The sequence below is a fragment of the Panthera pardus genome, unplaced genomic scaffold, assembly GCF_024362965.1.
Source record: "Panthera pardus isolate Hobbes unplaced genomic scaffold, ASM2436296v1 HiC_scaffold_1, whole genome shotgun sequence".
Lineage (NCBI taxonomy): Eukaryota > Metazoa > Chordata > Mammalia > Carnivora > Felidae > Panthera > Panthera pardus.
Window position 1 is genome coordinate 77332378 of NW_026526654.1, and position 25519 is coordinate 77357896.

Below are 25519 nucleotides of genomic sequence, written 5' to 3' on the forward strand. Positions count from 1 at the left end.
ACCCTACTATTCTCAGAAGACCCTGCTTGTCCATTTACCCTCATGGCCTTAGATTTTCCATCTGGCAGCTCTACTGCTTCAGCACTTATTAGACCACTTTCACTTATTAAAACCCAGAACTGCCGTAGAAGGAAAAGAACACAAGTCTTTGTTTACCAGGCTTGAAGTAACCCTAGAAAATAGTTTTCCTAAAAACTTAGTAAGCTCTTGGTCTATTAACTTCAGTCACCTGAATGAATTAGCATCAAAGCCAGAGATCTTGTCAAGATACAAACAGCTTACCAATCTAGATTTCCATCTTTTCAGTTTCCTAACAATATTCAGTCTCACAGCAACAGACCTCCACAGTAATCATGCCCTTCACCCCCGGCTTAATGATTTTCCTTGAAGCAATGTGAAATGATAACCTGAGTGAGGAGGCATGGCTGTTCTCTCACCTGTTCCCTGGCTGCATCCTCTTTTAAAGCTCTTTAGTAACTGGATTGTTCCTTTGGTCAGGAAGCTGAGAGTATAATGCACTGAGGTGTTTGAGAGAAGCTTATAAAATAGAACTTTAAGTGGTTCTAACTTAAACTCCTGCCAACTTTAGCATGAGGTTAAATTTTTTTTTTTAATTTAAAAAAAGTAGGTTTTTTAAACTTCAAGGTTCTTGATATTCTGATGCTCTGCTATGCATAGCTGCAAGCAGAAAGGGCCTCTCTTACTTGGAAAGACAGTATCTTCTTCCCTCTCTGCTCTCAAGCATGCCAGCGTGCACCAAAGCTAGTTGCTGTCTTATAAAACATTATCAAAGGCCACAAGAAGTGACCAAAACACTCAAGTATCACTAAAGTTACAGCCTCAGTCTTCCATGGGCAAAGGTAACACCAGTGACCATTTAAAAGAGCTGTTCTGTAATTCCTTAAAAGGAATTGCTATGGAAAAGCAAAGTCTTCACTGCCTTCATTTCAACATGAAATGTCCCGTTTCCGTTTACTAAAGTCTATGCTAGGGAGGATTCTTTCCATTTACAAGTGACAAAACCCCAATTTAAAATGACTTTAAGCTAATAAGAATAAGAATGAGAAACTTTAAAGGAGAGAATGTAATGGTTAGAAGATAATCCCCACAGGCACAGGGAACTGCAGGGGCTCAAGCATAACCAAGAATATACTTCTCACTCTCTCTTCCTATTTAGTCAAATTCTAATACAGTCACCCACAGGTATAGGCTACATCCACCAGTTCAGCATCACCAACAGAAAATTTCAGTGCCAGGTCTTGTGACTGACCCTGTGGCTCCGCTAGAGTTAAGTGTTTATGCCTGAACCAGTCACAGTGATTCTGGCCATGCCTGGGTTATATCCCCAGCCCAGGGAAACCAGCTGAACTAAGAATGGGGGATAGGTGGTTCCTCAAGGGCAACTGCATCCCCCTTACCAAAAAAGGGCAATGTATGGTAGACATCAAAAACAAGAGATGTCCACTATTCCTGGAAATATGACAAATTATAACAATGCTTTTTAATTTATATCCAATGCATTATTCTTTGCTAATAACATCTTTGTCGTGTGCTTATATATTTGACATACACGTAAATCATTGAAAAGTTTGTATCAGATTCTTCTTCCAATACGCCAGATTAAATAAAATACCATTTACATATGTAGTAAGGCCTACATAATGCATACATATTCAACATGCATTTCTAGTGATAGAACTAGGCAATACACTGACAATGAGTCTAATTGATTTCAGGATGTTGGGACTGCACCCTACTGTTGATCATAATTTCAGAAACTGGTCTTCTACTGCCTATAACGGTGTCTTGCCTATTCAAAATGCACTTAACTTACCCAAGAGCCAAAAATACAAAAAAATAAATTCATATCTCCAACTTACAAGGATGTTATATCCAGATAAACCCAACGTTAAGTTTGAAAATTTCAAAAGTCAATAATGCATTTACTACACCTAACATCCAAACATCATTGCTTGGCCTAATCTACCTTAAACATGCTCGGAACACTTCTATTAGCCTACAGGTGGGTAGATCATTTAACACAAAGCCTGTTTCTATAATAAAGTGTTGAAAATCTCCTGAAATTTACTGAACACTGTACTCAAAGTACAGGAAAACAAAATAGTTGTATGGGTACATAATGGTGGTCAGCGTATCAGTTGTTCACCCTCATGACCCAGTGGCTAACTGGGGGATGTGACTTGCTGCCCAACATCATGAGAGAGGATCATATTGCATATCACCATCCCAGGAAAAGATCAAAAGTCTAAGTATGGTTTCTAGTGAGTATCACATTTACACCATTGTAAAGTCAAAAATCATAACCATCATTTGAGTCGGGGACCTGCCCTCTTGGGGTTCACAGAAGAGGGGAAACACATATAAATAACAACACTAGAGATGATAGGTATATCTCTGTGAAAGGAGACACAGGTTTGCCACTATCCAAAAGTAGAGTGTTCCCATGAAACTTTTCATAAGTTGAAACGGCATAAGGTAAAGAGTATCCCCCACTCTCCAAAAGTTGGCAATAGGCTACTTCACTTTCACAAAAGACCTATTACTAATACAGCAACAGCTTTTTTTTTTGTAAAAGCAAAAATCCTCTTCGGATTTCTTTTGGTTAACAAAAACGGTACTAATACAGGTCTTTCATAAAAGTGAAGGGGCAAAACACCAACTTTTGGAAAGCCGGGGATACTTACATGCTGACGATGCATAAAATATGCACAGTAGAGTCAAAAAATAAGAAACCTATGAAACTGATGCAAACTAGTATTTAAAGTAAATATTCAAAAATGTGAATGACTGAAATTTATGATATAGCACATCTGTAATCCAAAATGGGGGTTGAGTCTGCTAGGACCAAAGCATCTCTCTACACTGTGTTTGGAGAAATCATAGTAGAAAGAAAACTTTGAGATACGTTTACTTATTTAACAGCACAGTACTTGCCAAAAACTGACTAGCAATATACAAAATACTTATTTAAAATTAATATACCTTGATCATAACCTGGCTATAAAGTATTTGCTGTTTAAGGTCTTGTTTTTTATTCAAGAATAATTAACATACAGTGTTACATTAGTTTTAAGTGTTCAATATAATGATTCAACAATTCTATACATTTCTCAGTGCTCATCAAGACTGCTTTAGTGTCATTACATGGCTAAATTAATCTTTCTGTGGAAAATCTCAGAACTCTAGAAATGGCAAATTCCAATGTCACCAATGCATTCTTAATTTAACTTCCAATACCCAATAGCAAAAATAAAATATAATTCAAGTTAATATGAAAAAGCTTACATGTCAACATAAATTAAAATGCAAAAAATTCCCTTTTAATACAAGTAAATGTGGTTTTGTTAATATTAAGGACTTCCATGATTCTAAGACGCAACTACATATTTTTTAAATAAATTTGGTTCAAATGCAGAACATACCTTTCATTTGTGAAATTCTAAGTATCTTTAAAGTGAAAATGATTCTGATTATCAAGCTACAAATGAAAAACATCTAAGAAAGTTACTGTCACATGCAAGTACAAGAGAATAACGTAAAAATTCCCTTTTAACTAAAATACTATGATCCATATGCAAAATCCCCTCCAAGTATCCAGTACTGCTTTCAATACAATATGCTACTTACATGTAAAAAAATAAAATTATTTGAGGAATTATTTTCTACAAGTAAAGATACACTGATATTGCACTGTAATTTGTGAAAAAAAATTTTACAAATTAAATGCTATAGAATTATACTACCTAAGACAGCTATTCAAAAAACCCTGGTGTGAATTCTTCCATTAAGTAAATGTCAGTCCTCTATTTTATCTTTTCTAAAACTATGTTTACATTAAAATCTTTGATTAAAAGAAACTTTCATATTATAAACAAAGAACACATAATATTTACATAGCATTTACTTCAAGGAAAGAAAAACCTTATATAAACACATGTTAAGGATGTTTACAAAGGAAGCATTGGACTAAGCAGTATGCCTGTTTTGTAACTGCAACAGACAACCAAATTCCTTCCTTATCTATAGTTAGACTCTTATACTGCCACATTAAATAATTCTTCCTAAATCCAAAGTTTGTTGATGGTCATCTTCTTTCACAGATAAAGCTACATTACAAAATCCTTGGCAATATATTCTCATTGTAACATTATTTATGAATTAATTTACTCATCTTCCTAATGCTATAAATACAAACATGGAGTGCTATATATTAATGTTTCCATTACATTGGTGATTCTTCAACAAACCAATTACATTGGTGATTCTTCAACAAACTCACAATCCACTTCAGTAGTGAAGCAGCTCTACCTTTGGCAAACAAAAGCCAAAAAAGTACAACCATGGCTGTGTAGAAGTCCTATATATCACTGCATGCTTAAACTTTACTCAGCAAAACTTTTAATTCTTTGGGGAAGGCGAGAGAGAAATAGTACCTGAAAACCAAGTATTAGTATTCTCATACCATCTACAGATAAGAAATGTATGTACAGGAAAAATAGAAAGAAAAATATTTTGGCAAAGGTGACTGAGACTGTTTAAGGTAGAAACTGTTTTGTTTTGAAGTCTCATTAGTTCCCCTCCCTTCTTTTCTGTCATAAAGGGCACTGTGATAGAGGTTTCACTATTTCCACCTAGTTTTTTTATTTAATGTTTTAAATTAAGATTGGAAATTTTAAAAACTCATTTTAGAGATAATATTACAAGCGTCCACCTTCTAACTAGTCATTGAATGCTCCACATGGACTTTACTGATTTATTTATTAATAGAATTAAGTTTTGACAATTATTTTTTAACTGCCTATGATTCCAAATTATTTTCAGAACCAGCTTAAATTTTCACATGACATTTTCATTATGAGTATATTAGAAAGATAAAGCCCTAAACTTAGAGTTCAGGAAATATTACCCTTCAAGTAACCAATCTGAATTCCACAATCAATATAATTAACAACTTAATAGTAAATAACTCCTTTTGTCTTTCATCCTTTCCCCAGAAGTTTCCATTTAAGGACTTCTTGCAGTCTTTAAATATGTACAAGGAAATTTTAAACCTAACCTTTTTTATGCCAAGATCAATGCAGTTACAAGGTCTTATATGGATTTGGGGACATAACATTTCAGTATTAACCTTATTTCCAATTACTCTAATCAAGCTTAACAGTAAAGTTAATTTCTAACATAATGTTTGCATACTGAAACTTCACGCCAGATTTTCACTGCACTGTACAAGAGTTAAATTTCTTTTTTATCTCAAAAGAAGTGCTTCACTTCCTTTCTTAACCTACTGTATATCTATAGAACCCCATCTGTTAAGAACTGATCTGGCATACATCATTACTGCTGCAGAGTCTGAACTGGTTACACATTCCAATCAGTTTCCAGCTTGTGAGAGCTCTATTGCCTCTTTCCATGTCAAAATGTATTAAGCATAGAAATACTTATTAAAATAACCCAATACCACATAATCTAAATAAAAATGATACTGATTAGGTGAAAACGGGGGGGGGGATTTAAATGTGTCCTTTCAAATTTTTAAAAATACAATACCTGCTAACATTCTAACATGTTTTGAGATTTCATCTTATTTTAAGAAAAGGCAAGTTACTGACCTCCTATTCGCAGCTAGTTAAAATTAAAACTCCCAAGAAACAATATTTCTATTACTGTTTTGAAAAGAATTTGGTTATATCAACGTGGTGACATTTCCCCAAACTTACATTGACTTTTGTGGTGATTTATTTGAAGGTACACAGAAATAGAAAGCGGTGTATTCTATTTAAACAGTAATAAATATAACAAAGACATATTCTCCTATCTTTGATTTGATGTACTAGCAAAAAAAAAAAAAAGAAAAGGAAAGAAAAGAAAGGAAAAAAAAACACTTCAACTTTTCTGTGAATTTAAGAGGTTCATAAACCACAGACATTAATCCATGTCTCAGGGCACCAGTGAGGCAGCTTTCTTTCAGTTTTCCAATAGATCAAATAAAAATAATTGCTTGGCTAAAAAATCAGACTGCATGGGTGTTATAAAATCCCCCTGCAAGCATATTTTTATATTCCTGTGACTCCACACCAAATACAATAGTCAACTGATCGCTCCATTTAAGCCTTGTCTTCCAAAATCCTACCTTACGTGTGTCAAAGACTAGATATTGCAGAGGAAACTGTTTTTAAAAGCTTTGCTGCAGCAAAAACTGCATTTGCAAAACATTAAAAATGAACTACTCTTTAATTATCTGCAATTTATGATTCTCCTCTCTTTATTTCTTCCCATTTCTTCCCCTGACATCTTGAACGCTTCGTAGGCTCTCCGTAGATAGCGCAAAACATTAAGTCATACACAGTTCTGCAGTAACTCTTTCTTATCATGAAACAAACCAACACCTTTCCTTTGATCTTTATCCACATGCCACGCTCTCGGAAGGCAACCATAGAAACCAACCTGTATGATTTGGTGCCCTCACATTTTAACACCTTGTGCGCACACACACACACACACACAAATGACTAACAGGCCAGCATATTCAGGGCAATATTACAAAGAAAGAAGGCTGCCTAAAAAGAGATGGGGCGCGGGGGGGGGGGGGGGGGGTAGATACTGCTACAACACTCTCCATCATAACCTCTGAATATATTTAAAGGCAGATGCAAAACTGCATCATTTCCCTCATTCGAAAACATCACAGCCCAGCTGCTCAAGTTAGAGCTAATGCGCTTCTCACATTTCAGTAGCACGGGGGAAATTAGGCTCTAGGGGCAAGGCTTTCATCCTCGGAGAGCGACACCACGGACAATTAAGAGTGTAGAAAAAAGAACCCCGGAGAGCAAGGAGGTCTCCTCTCCCCCCAACTAAACTCTCAAGTCGACCCAAACCCTGCACAAGGAATGATTTCTACTCATAGGAGAAGTGATGGTAAGCGGTGTTAACTTGGGCACCGCACTCAGGTGGCAGGAGAGGACCAGAGGAGAGCGGGGAGGTGGCGTGGCTACGGCTGCGCGCAAGCAGGTCACCCGCTGGGCAATACCCGCCCGACGATCGGTGCTCCCAGGGACGCGCTGCGTGTGCGACCCCATGGGTGGAGGTGTGGGAGCGCGAGGCTGGGGGGGTGGGGGTGTGGGGGGGGGGGAGGCTATGGGGGCTGGGAGGCAGATGGAGAGCACGCCTTTTCCCTTACCAGGTTGAGCACCGTCTCCACGATGTCCCTGTTGCTGACCTCTCCGACCTGTATGAGTCCAATCAACACTGCGAATTTCATCCGGATGTTGCGGATCGGCACGGAAGGGTTAATCATCCCCGCGGGCAGCACCACCGAGCCGGAGCCGGACGCCCCCCTCAGCTCCCCCATCCCGCTGCCCCCGCCGCCGCCGCCGCCCCCGCCGCCTCCGCCTCCGGCCCCGACGGCGATGAGCCCCACGGGCTGAGGCTCGAGCCCCGGGCCCGGGCCCGGCTTCTCGCTCGCCATTTGCCCCCCTCCTGGGGAGAAGGGAAGAGCAGAGGCGCTGCCTCCGCCGGTACCGTTATACCTGCCTCGGCCCCCGCCCCCCGGCCGTCGCCTCGGAGCCCCAGCATCCACCAGCGCCGCGGCGCCGGGCCCGCTCCCGCCTGCGCGTCCGCCCGGCCCGCTCCGGCGCCCTCCCCGGCGGAGGCGGCGGGTTATTCCCAGGCTTATTCCCGGCGGTGGCTGCGCCGCTAACCGCTGCCCGGCGAGCGGCAGTGCCCGCCCAGCAGCTGGAGCGCGGCTGCCGCCGCCGCTGCCGCTGCCTCCTCTCTCTCCCCCTCCCGGTCCGTCCGGCCCGGCCCGCCCCCCGCGGAGATGCGGCCGCCGCTCCGAGAAGCTCCGGGGCGCGAGCGGCTGGCCAGCACGCTGGCCGGTGCGGAAGCTCAGGCTGTGGCCGACGCTACTGACGCTGCCGCTGCCGCCGCTACGGGCGCCACTGTTGTTGTGAAGCCCCGACGCCGCCGCTCACTCCGCCATGTTGCCGCCCCCTGCCTGCGGTAGCGGCCACTGCGCCTGCGCAGAGCCTCCGGGGGCGGAGCCCTCGGAGCACCCCCTCTTTTGCCCTGCCCTCCTTCTCTTTCCACCCACCCACCCCGCCACCCCTCGTTCCTCCCCCAACCACCCTGAACGGATAGACAGGTGAGCAGGTGCATGGGGACCGCTGCCAGACCCCGGGGCGAGCTGGTAGAGGCGGGGCGGAGAGTGGCTTCCGCGTACTTTTTCCCTTGAGGGTGGATTCTCCGGGTGAGGAAGGACACAGGGAGTGTGTGTCTTGCCTCCGCTGCCTCCTCCTCCTTCCCTCAATATCCTCTTGCTAAGAGGAGGTTCATCATCTTCGCCTTCATCATTGCATCCAGCAGCTGTCCCTGCCAGTGCCACGTGCCTCGTAAGGTAGGGGAGTGGCAGACGACCTCTTTCTGCCCCTCTTCGCCCTTCCTCGCAGTGTTTCCCGCCTCCCCCCACCACCCCCCGCCCCCGAATTTCCTTAATAAAAAGTGGCTGGCAAAGCAGAAACAAACGCACGGTGGGGAAAGATCTTGCATTGTCGGGGAAGGATACGGATGGAGTGTAATGGTTCTTTCTCTACAGCCATGAAAGAGGCTGACACCTGCACACACAGGAACGACTTAAAATAGAACTTGTCAAACAGTGATCCGCTCTGGATGGAGCTCCGAACAACAAACAGCTCTTGAACTCGCCTACCAGCCTAAAAAGGCTGCACTGTGTGACACTAAGGGTAGTTTGCTGCGAACTACAAACCCCACATTTTAAAAATCCCTTGCAGTCTTCAGGTACGATGCCAGCTAATGATACTTCCCTTTTTCTTAGTCGTGTACAGTTCACAGGTTTTTGAAAGGATCTAAAAACGTAGGGAATCCTCACGGCCAGCCTTAATCTGTGAAAAAAAGTAGATTACTGTATCTGCACAAATATAAAAACAAAAATATTACTGTCAGTTTAAGAAAATTAAAATGTATATGGTAATCTTGCTGCTACTATTGAATTAAAACTAAGTAGGCATGACTGCTGTTTTCTTCTTTGAAACGAAAGATGTAATTTCCCTTAATATTTCATCAAGTATGCCCTTTTCAATAAAGCCACCAGAAATATTTGGTATCTTGAGGTATATTCAAGTCATTCCAATTGTTATCTCAAATAAGAAGAGTCAATATACAAATCTATCATAATCCGATTTTTTATTACATTTAATCGGAACAGCTAGTCAAGTTAGCTCTCAGGATATTGGAACATGGTAAAATTCTAAAGTACTATAGGTTGTGTATAACACAGCTCCTCAAAACCGGCCCTTAGGATTAGTTTTTAGTTGTGTGTGAATTTGTTTAAACTTGCACTGAATTGATTAAATCATCAAGCAAAAAAATCCCTTTTGAAAGAAGTGGTAATTGGTATGTCCGTTTATATTGAATGACAATTGAATTATAAAATGCTAAAATGATTGAAACTTTATGAAAAACTTACAAAACCGATAACTTTTAATAGAATGAGTTAGATATGCTATAATTTAAAAATCCTGTGACATATATAACCACCTATAACATTTTATTTATAGTGCTGTCTACTTTTGCAAGTGCTATTTTCATTTGTAAATCTAAAATGATGTATCTTAAATATGTAAATCCAGACTGAAAGATCATCTCACTGGCTTTTTTTCACCCCGCCGTGTGTGAAAATATGGCAGCAGGTTCTACCTCTTCCTATTTTTAGACTTCTTGCATGAGTGCTTTGAGAGACAGTGACAACCTGAACTTTCTATTTCCTTTCCAAATGAATAGCTTAACGTCATGTTGATATTTTCACTTTAATTTTCTCTGTATTGCTTCTTAAGCAGTATGGGTGTGTGCTTTGGTTTTGTTTTTCTTATTCGTTCAATTTGTATGTGTTCATTTTCCTTTAGTGGAGATAGGGAGTGGGTAAAAAGGATGTCACTTTTTCAAAGTAGGAAAACTCTGATACTGTCATACACGTACCAATATCAGAAATATTTTAAAGAGCTTACCTATTAAAAAATGTTCTCCAGTACACTGTCAGCTTCTTGAAAGCAGTATGGTACTGTGGAAAGTGCAGCTTTCTCACAACTTACTACCTGTTCAGCCTACTCAATTTATTGAGCTAAGTCTCCTCATTCACTAACAGGGATAAGAATATCTATCCCATAGGGAAGTAAGAATTCAATGAAATTACTTGAACTCAACAACCAGCATATAGTAAATATGTCCTTGTACCCTTAGTATACAGACACAATATGTGTTGAATGACCTATAAACACATGTAAAACCAATTATAACCACATACAGGTCTTTATAATTGCACAGTTATATGTTTTCAATAGTATCCCCAAAAGCATAAAGTTTAGAAAAGACAGCAGGTTTGTTTCCTTTTAGCCTACAAAGCCTATGTCCCTGCAAATGTACAAATAGCTTAGTGTTTACATTAACTAACAATATTTTGAAATAGAAGCTACCTAAAATACTCATTTTTTAAATCCCCAGATTAAACAATATTTTGTGGTGAATATTAATTTTGTACACTTTTTACTTTAATAGATGCATACCCCTGCTTCCAAAGGATGATTTTTCAAAGAAAAGAAGCCCATGAATCTGAGTTTTAAGAAGGAATTTTTAAAATTTTAATTCCAGTATAATTAACATGCAGTGTTAGATTAATTTCAGGTGTACAATATAGGGATATAGTGTTACAGATGACATATCAAGAAGTGATATTGCATAGTGGTTGAGAACACATGCTCCGGGGGCAATAGAACCTGGGTTTGGATTCCAGTTCCCTCAGCTACTATCTGCATAATCTTTGGTAAATGACTTCTCTTCAAAGCCATAGTTTATCAAATCCAAATTAGAGATTCATAGGATTAAAAGATGAAAGAAGTTAATACATTTGAAGTACTAATGTAGTAGCAAGTGTCAATAAATAATGTTTTCGTTCATTGGCTGTGGGAAAACACATTGTTGTAGTTATTTTTGTGTTTTCAGCACCTAACATGGCTGGCTTGTAATTTACATTTAATAAAAGTGTTCAAAAATAAATGAGTGAAAACAGCAATTCTCCTGGCTAAATAGCCCCATTTCCCTTGACCTGTTCTTTAAAGAACAGGTTTCTAGCTTTCCTCTAAATTTTATCTGAAAAGTGTAGTGTTCAGGTAGGCAGGTTTAGACCAGTAGGTTTAGACCAAGTTTAGACAGGGAGGAATAACTCTTTTTTTTGAAGTTTATTTATTTATTTTGAAAGACAGGGAGAGAGAGAGAGAGAAAGTGTGTGTGTGTGTGTGTGTGTGTGTGTGTGTGTGTGTGTGTATGTGTGTGTGTGCGCGCACGTGCACAAGCAAGGGAGAGAGAGGGAATCCCAAGCAGGCTCAGTGCTGTCACTGCAGAACCCCTGGAGGGGCTAGATCTCACCATGAGATCGGGACCTGAGCCAAAATCAAGAGGCAGACACTAAACCCACTAAGCCACCCAAGAGCCCCCAGAGAATAACTCTCACCTGAACCTCAACCTTTAGAAATACAACTCATGTTAATGTAGCCCCATATCGGTTTAGTTTGGTTTCATTCTGGGTTTGACAGCAACATGACACTAATGATTGATGTTTTGCATATAATAATTTTGGTTCCATTCCCCTCTCATGTTAAAATTCTTATCAACTGAAACACCAAGGCTTTTTGTTTTGCTGTTATTGTTTTGTTTTGTTTCTAGACATGCTGCTAAGCAGTAACACAACCCCCCCCCCCATTTTGAAATTTAGAGTACAGGATTTTACATATATATTTAAATTTAATTTAATTCCTTTTTTATTTTATTCAATTTTTTATTTAATTTTCCATTTAAAGTTAATTTTCTGGGAATTTCTTAATCCCATTTATATCATACAAAAAATGGTCTTCTTCCTATTATATTGTCTGCAAACTTGAGCACAACACTTCTATATCTTCATCCAAATATTTGATTTAACAGGATAAAAACAGCTCTGTAGTCACTAGAAACATTCTGATTGAAATCAATTCACATTTTTCAAACTGTAAGCCTCAACCCATTAGTGAGCCTTGAAATAGATTCAGTAGGTTGCAACCAGCAGTTTAATGAAATAGAATAGAAAACAGGAAAATATCAAGTGCATATATTATTTTAATTATATATATATGTATATACATATACACATACATTATACATATGTATATACATGTATGCTTACATGTAAAATATCTTTTACTGTAAGTCATAACCAAGACGTTTGGAAATCACTGATTTAAGTTGTTTATAAGCACTTCAACTATTAAACAGCTACCATCCTGTGTTAACAACTAGCCTATATTTCTCTAACTTGTGCAGAAGAATATCATAAAGGAACTTGACAAGTGGCTATTTGAAGTCTGGAGGCACTGTCTCTGTGCCTGGGTGAAATTAAAGTAAAAACTATAGAGAGGTGTGAATTATTATCAGTGTTTCCGACATAACAAACTAACCACAACGTAAACAAGAAAATGCGTTTAATGTGATGACAAGACTTACTGCTTCTTTTTCCAATGAACGAACCATTCTGTAATCTCACCTGCAGGTAATATTAAGCTACCTGCTATGGTTTTTCAAGAATTTATCTCCTCCTTCTCTCCTTTGACACTTTAATTCTCCAGCACTTCTCTATGACTCCTCAAAGACCACTGAGAGTTGTTAAACATGATCTAGTTTTCAGATTCTTTCAGGATCAATGTATATAATTTGTCCTGCCTTGGGAACTTGAAATCATTTAGACTAGCTAGTTGCCTTTTTATAATTTCTTCACCAAATTTTAATTTCACTTTCCTCCAACTAGTTAGTTCTACATTTCTCACCCCAACTTTTTTCCTGAGCAGAAAACACAGATGCAAAATAGAAATGCAATACTTGTTAACGAATTTGACACAGATTTGGAATGGCTAAAATGTTGATGCTTACCAGCCAACAAATATTTGAGGGCCTACTGCGTGTAAGAAAGACTAGTAGAAATGAATGATTTCAAATTTTCCATTTAATCAGCATGTCAATACATTAAATGTATCAAATAAGTGGTATAGAAATAATAGGCACTCTTGATTTTTGGAAGAACTAGACATCATGCAACCATAATGCACACATATATACCCTAAAATATCCCCCTGAACATACATACAAATGCACCACACACACATGCATGTTCACCATCAGATTGGTCACACCTCTGCCCCTTCTTCCTGGGCAAGATACCCAGCATGTATCTCATTCTTTTCATCCTCAGTGAGAACCTACTCACTTCATACCTGCTCTCCTTGTCTCCACACTCACTCTTCTCCAATCCATCCTGTACATGGTAATTGTCCTAAAGTTCCAACTTTGTGGATGGATTGGTGTGGTCAGAATTTTTAACTTATTATTGATTATTTATTTAATGTATTAATTATAATAACATCTACATGCATCCATGTATTCTGTTCAAAAAGTCTAAAAAATGAAGCCCAGAGTCCTTATCTTAGCACCAAAGGCCCTCCATACTTAAGCTTACTTTCTAGTTTACCTCATTCTGTTCTGGGCAGGAAAGCTACAACAATGGCTCTCAACATTTTTAAAAATTTTTTTAATGTTTTTATTTATTTTTGAGACAGAGAGAGACAGAGCATGAGCAGGAGAGGGGCAGAGAGAGAGGGAGACACAGAATCCGAACGAGGGTCCAGGCTCTAAGCTGTCAGCACAGATGACGCGGGGCTCGAACTCCTGGAATGTGAGATCATGACCTGAGCCGAAGTCGGGCGCTCAACCGACCGAGCCACCCCAGCTCTCAACATTTGTAAGTACTATGACTCTTTTCATCATTCAAAAAAATTGTAGACTCCTAGATTCCTACCCAAGAAATTTGTTATTTTAATATCCATTGCAAAAAATACAGTAATGGAAAGCCATTTTCAGTTCAGTAATGCTACTTACATAATTTTAACTTTTTATTATTTTTTTTTTTAATTTTTTTTTCAACGTTTTTTTATTTATTTTTGGGACGGAGAGAGACAGAACATGAACGGGGGAGGGGCAGAGAGAGAGGGAGACACAGAATCGGAAACAGGTTCCAGGCTCCGAGCCATCAGCCCAGAGCCTGACGCGGGGCTCGAACTCACGGACCGCGAGATCGTGACCTGGCTGAAGTCGGACGCTTAACCGACTGCGCCACCCAGGCGCCCCCATAATTTTAACTTTTTAAAAGCCACAACATGTATATATATTTGAATGCAAACACACACACACACACACACACACACACACACACACACACACTGTGTTGTGGGTTGATTTGTGTTCCCCCAAAAATATGTTCAAGTGCTGTATTTGGTACCTGGGAATGTGATCTTGTTTGGAAGTAAGACCTATGTAGATACTCCCAAATTTAGATGAGGTTATGCTTGAATTACATAGGCCCTTAACCAAATATGACTGATATAAGAAAAGGGAAAGACGGGCACCTGGGTGGCTCAGCCGGTTAAGTGTCTGACTCTTGATTTCGGCTCAAGTCATGATCTCATGATTCATGAGATCAAGCCCCCCATGGAGATCTACACTGAGAGCATGGAGCGCCCTTGAGATTCTCTCTCTCTGCGCCTACACTGGGCGCTTGTACGTGCAATCTCTCTCAAAATAAATAAATAAACATAAAAAAAAAGGAAGGAAGGAAGGAAGGAAGAAAGAAAGAAAAAGAAAGAAAAGGGAAAGTGATACACAGCTGAACAGGCACCCAGAAAGATGATGGTTTGAAGACAGACACAGGGAAGAAGTCCATGTGAAGACAGAGGCAGAGACTGAAGTTATGCTGCTCTAAGCCTAGGAAAGGTAAGGGTTCCCAGCAACCACCAGAAGCTAGGAAGAGGCAAGAAAAGACTTTTTTAAAAATTGATGTATAGTTGATATACTATGTTATATTTGTTCAGGTGTACAACATAGTGATTTGACCATTCTTTACATTACTCTGCTACCATGATAAGTGTAGTCACCATACAACATTATTACAATAGTATTGACTATATTCCTTATGCTGTACTTTTCATCTCCGTGACTTATTTATGTTATAACTGGAAATTTGAATCTCGTAATCCCCTTCACCTATTTCACCCATTCCCACATCTACCTGCCCTCTGGCAACCACCAGTTTGTTCTCTGAATTTAAGTCTGTTGCTTTTGTTTGTTCCTTTGTCTTGTTTTATAGATTGCACATATAAGTAATATCAAATGATATTTGCCTTTCTCTGATATGGAAGATATCAGTATGGAGATTCTTCAAAAAATTGAAAATAGAAATACCATATGACCTAGTAATTCCACTACTGGGTACTTACCTAAAGAAAATGAACACTAATTCAGAAAGATATATGCATCTCTGTGTTTATTGCAACATTATTTACAAAGCCAAGGAATGGAAGCAATCCAAGTTTCCATTAATAGATGAATGGATAAAGAAAATGTGGTATCTATCTATCTATCTAATGGAATATTACTCAACCATAAAAAATGAAATCTTGCCATTTGTGACAACCTGGATGGACCTAGATGATATTATGCTAAGTGAAGTAAGTCAGACAGAGAAAGGAAAAATTCTTTTCTAGAACCTTCAGAAAAAGCATGGCCCTGTTGGTACCTTGATTTTGGACCTCTAGACTCCACAACTATGAAAGAATAAATTTCTGTTGTTTTAAGCCTCTAGTTTATGGCATTTTGTTACGGTAACTCTAGAAAACTAATATACATGCATGCAACGTACATGTGTCTGGTAGTATTTGTTCTGTCCATAAACAATATTTGACATGTATATAAGTAGGCATGGATCGCTTTCAATAAGTCTGAGGTCCCTTGGCTGGGAGACAATGCTTCAGCCAAACTGAAATACTCTGTTCCCAGTTAATATATTGTGCTTTCCTATTTTGGTGCCTTACGAGTGTTCTTCCTTCTGTCTATAGCACTGTCCTCCTCACCCCTCCTATTAATTTCAATAGGAAATTTCAATAGGTGGCTTAAATGTCACCTTCAAGAATACATTCAAAATCCCACCTAGTTGAAAGTGATCTGAAATTTATACCTATTTCCAGCATTTAAAAAATAAAAGATTCTGGCTTTTTTGTTGTTGTTTGCAAGTAGCATTGGTTGACAAATTTTCACTTAAATTAATAGTTTCCATTTCTCTCATTTTCCAAAAGTAAGCAATTCACATGACAATATATATAGTCACCTAAACTCCCTTCACTGAAAAAGTTTTTGGTAGAATATATGCAATTATTTTTATGCTAATTAACATTGAAAGTATGTTAAAGAATGGAGTTTATGGTTGATTATTGTTAATCACTATAGTTGTTATATACTATTCATCTCCTATCTGCCATGCACTTTTACATGTATTATGTCCATTTTTTAAAATTTTTTTAATGCTTATTCATTTTTGAGAGAGAGAGACAGAGCACAAGCAGGGGAGGGTCAGAGAGAGAGGGAAATACATAATCTGAAGTGGGCTACAGGCTATCAGCACAGAGCCCAATGGGGGCCTTGAACCAATGAACCATGAGATCATGACCTGAGCTGAAGTCAGAGTCTTAACTGACTGAGCCACCCAGGCTCCCCTAACATGTATTATTTCTAATCCTTACTATAGTCCTTCAAATAAAATATTGTTTTTCTTGTTTTTCAAATGAGGAAACTAATAAGAGAGATTGTCAGTTGTGCAAGATCATACTTTAAGTGACAAAATTGTGATTTGATCCCCCAAATATACTGGCCAAGGCCTCAGGTGTATTCACAATCCCACATGCCCTACATTGGGACCTGGACTGAGGCCATTAGTTAATTTCTACCAAATTTACCAGATGAAAGATAATGAGACTGGGGAAGGTTATTTTAAAAGAACAAAATCATCACGTTTTTGCGTGTTTTGGTGAAAGCTATCCATCAAAAGATGAAGAGTCAATCTGTTTTTATATCTCAATGCCTATGAAGGTTAAAAAAAACTCCATTAGCCTTTCTGTTTCCTGGGAATCACTTTAATTCTAGACAAAAAATTACTTGGGATAAATAAATAGTTTTTAATTATATTCATTAAGATTAACCAAACTTAATTTCATAGTCCCGTTAAATATATCACTCCTTATTATGCTTTTCTGGCGAAGGTTTTGTTATGTGTCTATTAATCTCTTAGTCCCTATTGAAAGTATTACCCTATGTCTATATGATTATAATAAGAAGCATATACTCTGGGTAGAAGCAGGAAAAGAATGCTGTGAGGAAATGTCCAAGGACCCTTTGGAATGGTAATCTCATTAATACAATCTCTTCAAAGTAAGCGAGAGCATTTTTAGCAAACTTTAGCCCAACCAGGAGATGGTGTATAGAATCAATTTCAGCCTGGTACTGGTGCATAAAGCTTTGGGTTAGAGGCTTTCTGTATTAGTGCCAGCAGCTATGGATTATCCAGTGGAAGAATGGCTTGAAACAACTACCTCATTGATCAATTAAGAGGTAGTACATGGAGACAATTTGAGATTTATGCTTTGATTTCCTGGGGCTGTGGTTTATTTATCTCTTTTCACTTCTTCCTGAGAGTTTAATTTTAAACATTTTGAGACATACATTATATACGGCCTCTTTGTTGTTAATGTGAAAACAGTTCCTAAATCACATAATCATAAGGTTAGAGGATATCTTAAGTGATCAAGATGCTTAATCACATCTAGTATTTGAGTGTGTGTTAAATATCCATGAATGTGTATATTAAACTTATTTCTGTTTGGCTAATCTAAGTTTCTGAGAAGTAGATGGAATGTCATACGTTGGCCACAGCTTTATCCCTAGTTTCTTTGTTTATGTTAAAAAAAATTCAACCTGATTTATTTTGCAATCGCAAGAAGATATTTCAGGGTTAGTCACATTCAGTAAGCACATTAAGATCATGGCCACATGATTTGCCCTCGTAATTCATATCATAGTGTTTTCTTTCATAAACACAACCGAGCTCACATGGTTACCTTATAAAATATGGCATTTCTCCCAAACACTGTTTATTGTTTTACTGTTCCCATTCTAATCCCAAGTAATCCCTTGAAGTATGGTATAATGGCTAAAGGAATGGTTTTGAAATCAGACAGATTGGGTTCAAATCCAGACAAATTGCCTTTGAACCTGTTTCTGCGCCTGTAAGATCTAACTGTCCCAAGTGTATTGCTTGGAAGATTTAAAGAGATGAATCATATAAAGCACTTAAACCAAGTCTGCAATAAGTACTCAATTGATAATAGAAGTTGTGCTTATATGTTAACACAAAAAGAGTAGAATTTTGTGAGTTTTCAAGTTATATAATTAAGTACACTAATAGCCACTTGTATCTCTTTATTCATTGACCTGACTTTCCTTTCTTAAAAGAGCAAATAGGAGGGTATTTTCTTCTTTCATTTTTTTAATATAAATAACTATATATAGTATATATACTATGTTTGTTTTAAGGCCCTTAACTATTTACTTTTCTATCTCAAACTTAAGTCTCTTACCTCTGTTAAGTACATAAAACCAAATTAGCTATATACATTTTCTTTGTTTTTCACTAGTCATAACAAGAGAAGACATATTATGAAATAGGAATTTTTTTCTGAGGCTTTCTGAAAATAAAAAAAGCCAAAAGAATAAGCAAATAATAATTACAAAATAATCTTTTATAATTTATTAATCCACAGAAGTAAACAGCCTACCAAAATGTACCTGAGGTTTTAAACCAGACTTTTCTGTTGTTTCAAGATCTGACTTTCTCTGCCTTTCATTTTTATCAAATTTTTGCGTAATTGCTTTTTTTTTTTTTTGTAAATAAAGTTTAGTACTTTAAATTCTTGCAAAGACAAGGAGAGTTTTTCCTTTTATTTTTAAAAAGAAACAGTAGGACTTCATGGGGTTAACTTTTCCAAATAATTTCTTAGGTGCATCAGCCCTTCGCATCAAGTTGTTTTCTGTAAGTGTTGTGTACCTGCTTTCCCAAAAACTTTGTGCCTCTCAGTTCATGGGAGATTTTATAGGCTGTTGGGTTAATTGACTATTGATTTAATATACCTGTATGTTTACTGAATTCTGGCCATTCCATCACGTGTTCCTGGTAATTGGGGTTTTGAGTACTAGTTTCCCAGGTGCAGTATCATTTAGATGCTTGTTATCTATAAACTGAAATAATAACCACGACATGTCAACATAGATGTGGATCTACCCATTAAAAATAGGTTGGGTATTGGTAGCTGCAAAAATTTTTTGTATTGGTTGTTGGCATATAAGCAAATAAATGGACATGTGCAAAAATGTGCAGAACCCAGATTACCTGGTTTCTAATGATGAATAGGTATTAATCCAAATGTATCTATTTATATATTAATAGCTTTTTTCCAAATTGGCCAACTTTTTCAGAACAATTGTACCTTAAAAATTGCATGAATTTGCAGTCATTCTTGGAGTTGGCATTAAGCTTCTTATAATTTCTGTAGATTACTAATATATTTTGACTTTATAGAGCTTTTGGTGTTTTTTTACCCTCATTTAGAAATACACATAACAGTAAATAATATATCACAGTTGGTCAACAGTTCACTAATTGCTGTATTCTTCAAAGCATGCAGGGAAAGTATACCAGCAAAAACTCATGAAGATTTATAATATACAGAAATTTTATGGCTATGTTTGGAAAGATAATATTTCTTTAAAATTTTGTATTTTGTTTTCCTTTTTTTTCCTTTTGCAATGAACTTTCATTTGGAGAATTTTCACTTATGATTTTTATGTTTTTCTTTCTTGTATTTTGCTAATACCAAGAAATGGTGATCCATTGTGTCATATTTTAAATTAATATGTACAAAACAAGAAATATTTCATTAAGGTCATTAATTTTCCATATTTTATTCATATCTATAACTAAGAAGAAAGAGAACTCTTTTTGTTACATCAACTTCACAAATAATAAAAATAATCACAAAAACAACAAAACATTTTTATTGAGTCTTTCCCTGTGCCTGTGCTTTTAACTATCATGCCATACGCACTCATATAAACCTTGTAAGTAATTTTAATTTAGACACATAGCATTTACTCATCTGTATTATGGCATTCCCTGTTATCCAGGAAGATTACTATCCCTGGTGCTGAAACTGCTCTGTGTAGTCCTTGTGGTTGAACAAAGAAACAGTTTCTCCTAGTCATACCTTTTAACTGAAATTATGAGGGATGAATGTTAATACCTTAACAAAATATTAGATTTCACACATTAGCATCTTGATTAATGATTAAGAGACTAATATTTAATATTCTACTTATTCTTGCTATCTTTATTATTGGAAAATTTTGCCTAGAAGATAATTAACAGTACATAGTACATTGAGAAGTCGATAAATGTTCCTGATATCAAAACATATTACTACCCACCAAAAAGTTGACCTTGTTCATGTTACCTAGCATTTGACTTAATGTGTCAGGATTAAAGGATTTGTTTTAAAAATAAATATGTGCAATCAAATTCCCTGTAATAGCCCACTTGATTACAGGTAGTTAGCACTTATTCAGTGCTTATAATAAATAGAATTGTGGTGAAATGGGCTTCCTCTGAGAGAATTGTTTTGCTGATTCTGAGTAGGGGTCAGGAGTTGGCATTGCCTTTATATATTTCCATAAATAGAAGTATATCAAGTTTTAGTGTAATTCCTCCTCAGATAGGTAAACCCAGAGTAAACACTAGTCATTGACACAGCAAGAATAGAACATTATAGATCTAGTGAGACCCTATCTTGGTCAGGCAGTTCCATCTGTATTTATACACCCATATGGGGACTTTGGGAGCCAAGGGACCTTTTACTGGGATGTACAGCAGCTAAAATTTGGACACCAAATTTTTCATTCGTGACTAATAAAATCATAAATGTAATCTAATTTCTGTGTGTATTCTCTTTTTGTGAATTTGTACCTTACCTAAGAAGTATTGTGTGTAGGGGGAGGTGTAATATGTAAGTTGAATGTGAATGATATTAAATCAGTTATTAGTTTTATCTGATAAAATGTTAATTTAGGTGTTTTTTTCTATCACTAAATTACTTGATAACAGGAATTTTCTTTTTTAACTTCAAACCTCAAGCACAATTTTCTAGGTCACTCTTTAAAATAGAATAGTGGGGCACCTGGGTGGCTCAGTCAGTTAAGCGCCCGACTTCGGCTCAGGTCATGATCTTGTGGTCCGTGAGTTGGAGCCCCGCGTCGGGCTCTGTGCTAACAGCTCAGAGCCTGGAGCCTGTTTTGGATTCTGTGTCTCCCTGTCTCTCTGACCCTCCCCTGTTCATGCTCTGTCTCTCTCTGTCTCAAAAATAAATAAACGTTAAAAAAATTTTTTTTTAAATAGAATAGAATAGAATAGAATAGTATTGGGGCTCCTAGGTGGCTTAGTCAGTTAAGCATCCGACTTTGGCTCAGGTCATGATTTCACAGTTTGTGTGTTTGAGCCCCGCATCGGTCTGTGCTGACAGCTCAGAGCCTGGAGCCTGCTTCGGATTCTGTGTCTCGCTTTCTCTGCCCCTCCCCTGCTCACACTCTGTCTCTCTGTGTCTCAAAAATAAAACATTAAAAAAAAATTTTTAAATAGAATAGTATTTGTATTTTATAACTGAGTAGATTGATTTCTTTAACTGTTTTAAGACATGAGGTACTTTGCTATATAAGCACCTTTTTTAAAAAAATATAACTTATTGTCAAGTTGGCTAACATATGGTGTATAAGCACCTTTCTTTAAAGTTCCTTCTCCTGTATTCCCTGTCTCTGTGATTGGCACCACCAACCCTCTAGACTGCTTCTATTCTCTGTTAATCAGGTCCTACGGAGACTACTTCCTAAGTATTTTTTAGGCCTGTCCTTCCTCTGCATCACCACTAAGTTCAAGTTCAGATCCTTATAGTATCTACCCTGGATTATTGCATTAATTAGAGAGTCAGCCTCCTTGACTCAGGTCTCATTTCTTCTGATCTGTTTTCCACACTGACATCACAAAATATATTTTTAAATAAACTAGAGCCAGTTTTGTATAAGACAAATACATACACAAACACACGCTTTAAATCCTGAATGATGATCCCAATTATATATAATAGGAGGCACTTCATGATCTGGTCTTGACCTTTCAACTCAAACTTGTCTCCTGTCACTATTTCCCTTGCACATTATATTCCAGCTATTTCAGAATATGTAATATTCATGGAGCTCTCCCTAGGGTTCAGCCACTGTGTGAAGTACTTTATATATATTTTGTCATTTAATCCTCAACAACTTTAGTCGGAAGGTCCTATCATTATCCATATTTTATAGGTAAGAAAAGAGAAGTTAGAAACTTGCCCAAGTTATACACCTAAGTAGTGTAGCAGCTGAGATTTGATTCTACACAGCCTGCCTCTAGAACATACAGTGACTTTTCTATACTAAAGTACTTGCAGTTTCCTAAACCTGATATTTATCATAGGCCTCTATATCTATCACATGCTCCTCCCATTATCTGGAAAGCCTTTCACAACTGTGTCTACCCGTAGGGCTCATGATTATCCCACAAGACTTGACTCCAGCTGTCCCATTTCCATAGAAGTTTCTCTGTCTCCTTCAGCAGAGTTAAAGCCTTGGCACCTGTGGCACCTTCAGAGCTCGAGGAGGTCACTGGATGCAGTGGATAGAATGCACCTGTGACGTGAGACAAGCCTGATTTGGATTTATGGCTCTGGTGCATATTGGCTTTGTGCCTTTGAGAGTGTCACGTCATCGCTCTGAATTTTAGTTTCTTTTGGAATTAGTAATACTTTTTTCAGGGAGCTAAAGGATTCAATGAGTTAATTTAATGAATCACATCAACCACAATACCTAGGACATGACAAACATTCATTAGGTTTCTCACCTCGCTCCTTCCACTACAGCCCTTGAACGTGGATGGAAATTGTTCATCTCCTTACTTGCCTGAAAACCACTTCTTCATTTGTGGCTCTACAGTGCCCTATAGGCGCTTGTGAAAAGTATGATATGAATGAATGAGCAACTGAATGTTTGATACCTAATGGCATGATTTGTATTTTGTGGCCTGCAAATTAGTAAAATAGCAACAACTGGCAAAGAAAAAAAACTCCAGCTATATACCTTTTGCTTTCTTCACACAGTATCTAAAACCTTTGGCTCCTAATGAAAACAAATTATAGCCAAATGATCTCTTTGAATGTGACTCAGATTTTATGTAAATAAAACAAGTGATGACAGACAAATGTAACATTAAAATACTAGGCGACTACAAAAAATCAGTTCATAATCTCATAGTCTTGGGATGAAGAGAATGTGTATTTATCAATACGTAGATATATATTGTGCATATATATATATATATATATATATATATATATATCTTCAAATAAGTAGAAGCTGCTGCTTTTCTGGGGCTATTGTTTCATTTTTTAAAATATCTGGTACTGTCTGATATATTGGATGTGGGTATTTATGATCAGGAGAAACAACATTCCAGGGACGGCTCCCCAGAATTTTGAATTATGAGATATGATAGTAGAAGTAAAAGAAGGCAACCGAGGTGGAGTGTTTGAGAATGCTGTGTGTTACTACTTCTTGGGTCAACTTCCACCCTCCCTTTTGTAGAATTGTTTATTACACATTTCGAGTCTATGCAGTTGTGGGCTCTCGAAACCAAAGCATCTAATATTAGAAGATGCCACAGTTGAAAAAACATGGAAGGTCAGTCTAAACGTGTGAACAAGTTAGAGGTCCACAAAATTAGAGATCATTATCATGTGACAGGTTTTAAATGATCATGATTTCTAGAAATAATTTCATGTAAATTACCTATGTAAATACATTTAAATGTGAATGATTTGGAAAATGAATAGCAGGTCCTCTGAATAACCCAACATATAAGTACTTACTAAGAGCATGGGTTCAAGGAGCAAAATTCTTATGAAGCTTCAGCTCGTGGTTTATTCAATAAGATTCTTCTATTCTGTTTTCTGAAACTATCCATTACATTCTCATTATAAAGCTTGTACTAAATTAAAAAAAATAAATAAAGGCCTTTTCTTTTTAGTTTTCCTGCAGTCCCTGTTCTCCAGGGTGGGGAGGTTAAAAATACTCAGAAAATCCCACTTTTATGTCTATACCATTTGGGTGCAGGGCCAAAACAGGCTGTGAGGCATTGAACCTAAGCTCCCTTCTGCTGGTAAATCCCATTGTCCTTCCTCAGTTACACGCAATGGCAAAAATAGAAGACGAGATAGTATGTACCCGAGTAACTCTTTAAGTATGTAAAATATCATCAAGTTCACATTAGAATTGCACAGTACCTACTAACACAGAAATGTGCAACCTCAGTTCTCAAGGAATTTGTTATATTAGGTCAGCCCCATATATAATTTGTTTATCATGAGGGCTGAACCTTATGTAAGGGATATGTACAGCTTGAGGGGTTCATTTTGGCTAGATAACTGAGAGACACTAAATTCAATAGAAGGAATTTGTGAAATAGCTTTTCTTAAAGATGTGTAAATGAAAGTTATCCATGTCTTAAATGCACATCTGCTTAGAGACGGAAGAACTAAATAACATTTAAGGATGGTGCGCTTTTTCTATTCAGTTATTAGGAAAGCATTTTGAAAATCAAGTCAAGTCCAGATCTTCCTATCCTGCTGATCAAAGATCAGGGTCACATGAATGGAATGGAAAACATTCTCTAGTTTTGTTTGTTCTCTAGTGTATTTTTCTTTAATTTTCCAACTCACATTATTGTAAGTTTAAATGAAAATTAAATGTAATTTTCAATATCCGAGTAGCTGAGTGTGGTTAACTAGTAGTTACTCTCCCTACCTCATCCTCCTCCCTAAATTCTGGCTACCCAGCCTCCTTGAAGGTTCCTAATAGCCATGTGACCAAGGTTGATGACTGGTGTGTGTCAGTGAAGTGGGTCCTTTCCCTCTTTCCTCTGGTTAGCACATAGACATGGTGGTGAGCTCTTTCGTATCACTGGCGTCACACTAATGGGAAAAACAGAACAAAAGGAGTCTGAGTATTAACAACCATGTGAAGCTGCACTGCCTTACCAGCTTGTTTTATTATATAACAAGGAAATAGTCTCTTTTTCTTATTTAAATAACTTCTTTTGAACCTCTTTCTTAGCTGCCAGACCTATATCATAACTAATACAGAACTAGGTACTTGGAAGAGGGAATGAACAGAACAGAATCTGAAATGTATGGCATTAGCTTAGAGTGCCCCAGAAGGCAACAGTGACACAACTGGTGAGTCTAGCTAGGTCATGGGAAAATAGTTGCTAAAACTATTGCCTGTGACCTCATAGAAGACAGACCACATGCCACCTGAGCCTATAACTCCAAAGAAAGTGGGTACACAGTGCCTGGGTGGCTCACCAGGTTAAGCGTCTGACTCTTGGTTTCAGCTC

General features: G+C 37.7%; 1 protein-coding gene and 1 long non-coding RNA gene across 13 annotated transcripts in view; one reads left to right on the forward strand and one right to left on the reverse strand.

Annotated features, from left to right (window-relative positions):
• Window positions 1-7486, reverse strand: part of NBEA (neurobeachin) — a 678493-nt gene extending 671007 nt beyond the window's left edge. For 7 of the 8 annotated variants that reach the window (XM_053900309.1, XM_053900303.1, XM_053900292.1 and 4 more), the window contains exon 1: window positions 7199-7486. In XM_053900309.1, coding sequence (XP_053756284.1) covers window positions 7199-7486 — 288 coding nt within the window. The remainder of the gene's footprint in view (window positions 1-7198) is intronic. The other variant, XM_053900307.1, reaches the window with a different exon arrangement.
• A 625-nt stretch (window positions 7487-8111) lies between these two features.
• Window positions 8112-25519, forward strand: part of LOC109266048 (uncharacterized) — a 91711-nt gene continuing 74303 nt past the window's right edge. The window contains exons 1-3 of one of the 5 annotated variants that reach the window (XR_008421267.1): window positions 8112-8161; window positions 8612-8814; window positions 13671-13852. This is a non-coding gene — a long non-coding RNA (uncharacterized LOC109266048). The other 4 variants (XR_008421266.1, XR_008421269.1, XR_008421265.1 and 1 more) reach the window with 4 other exon arrangements.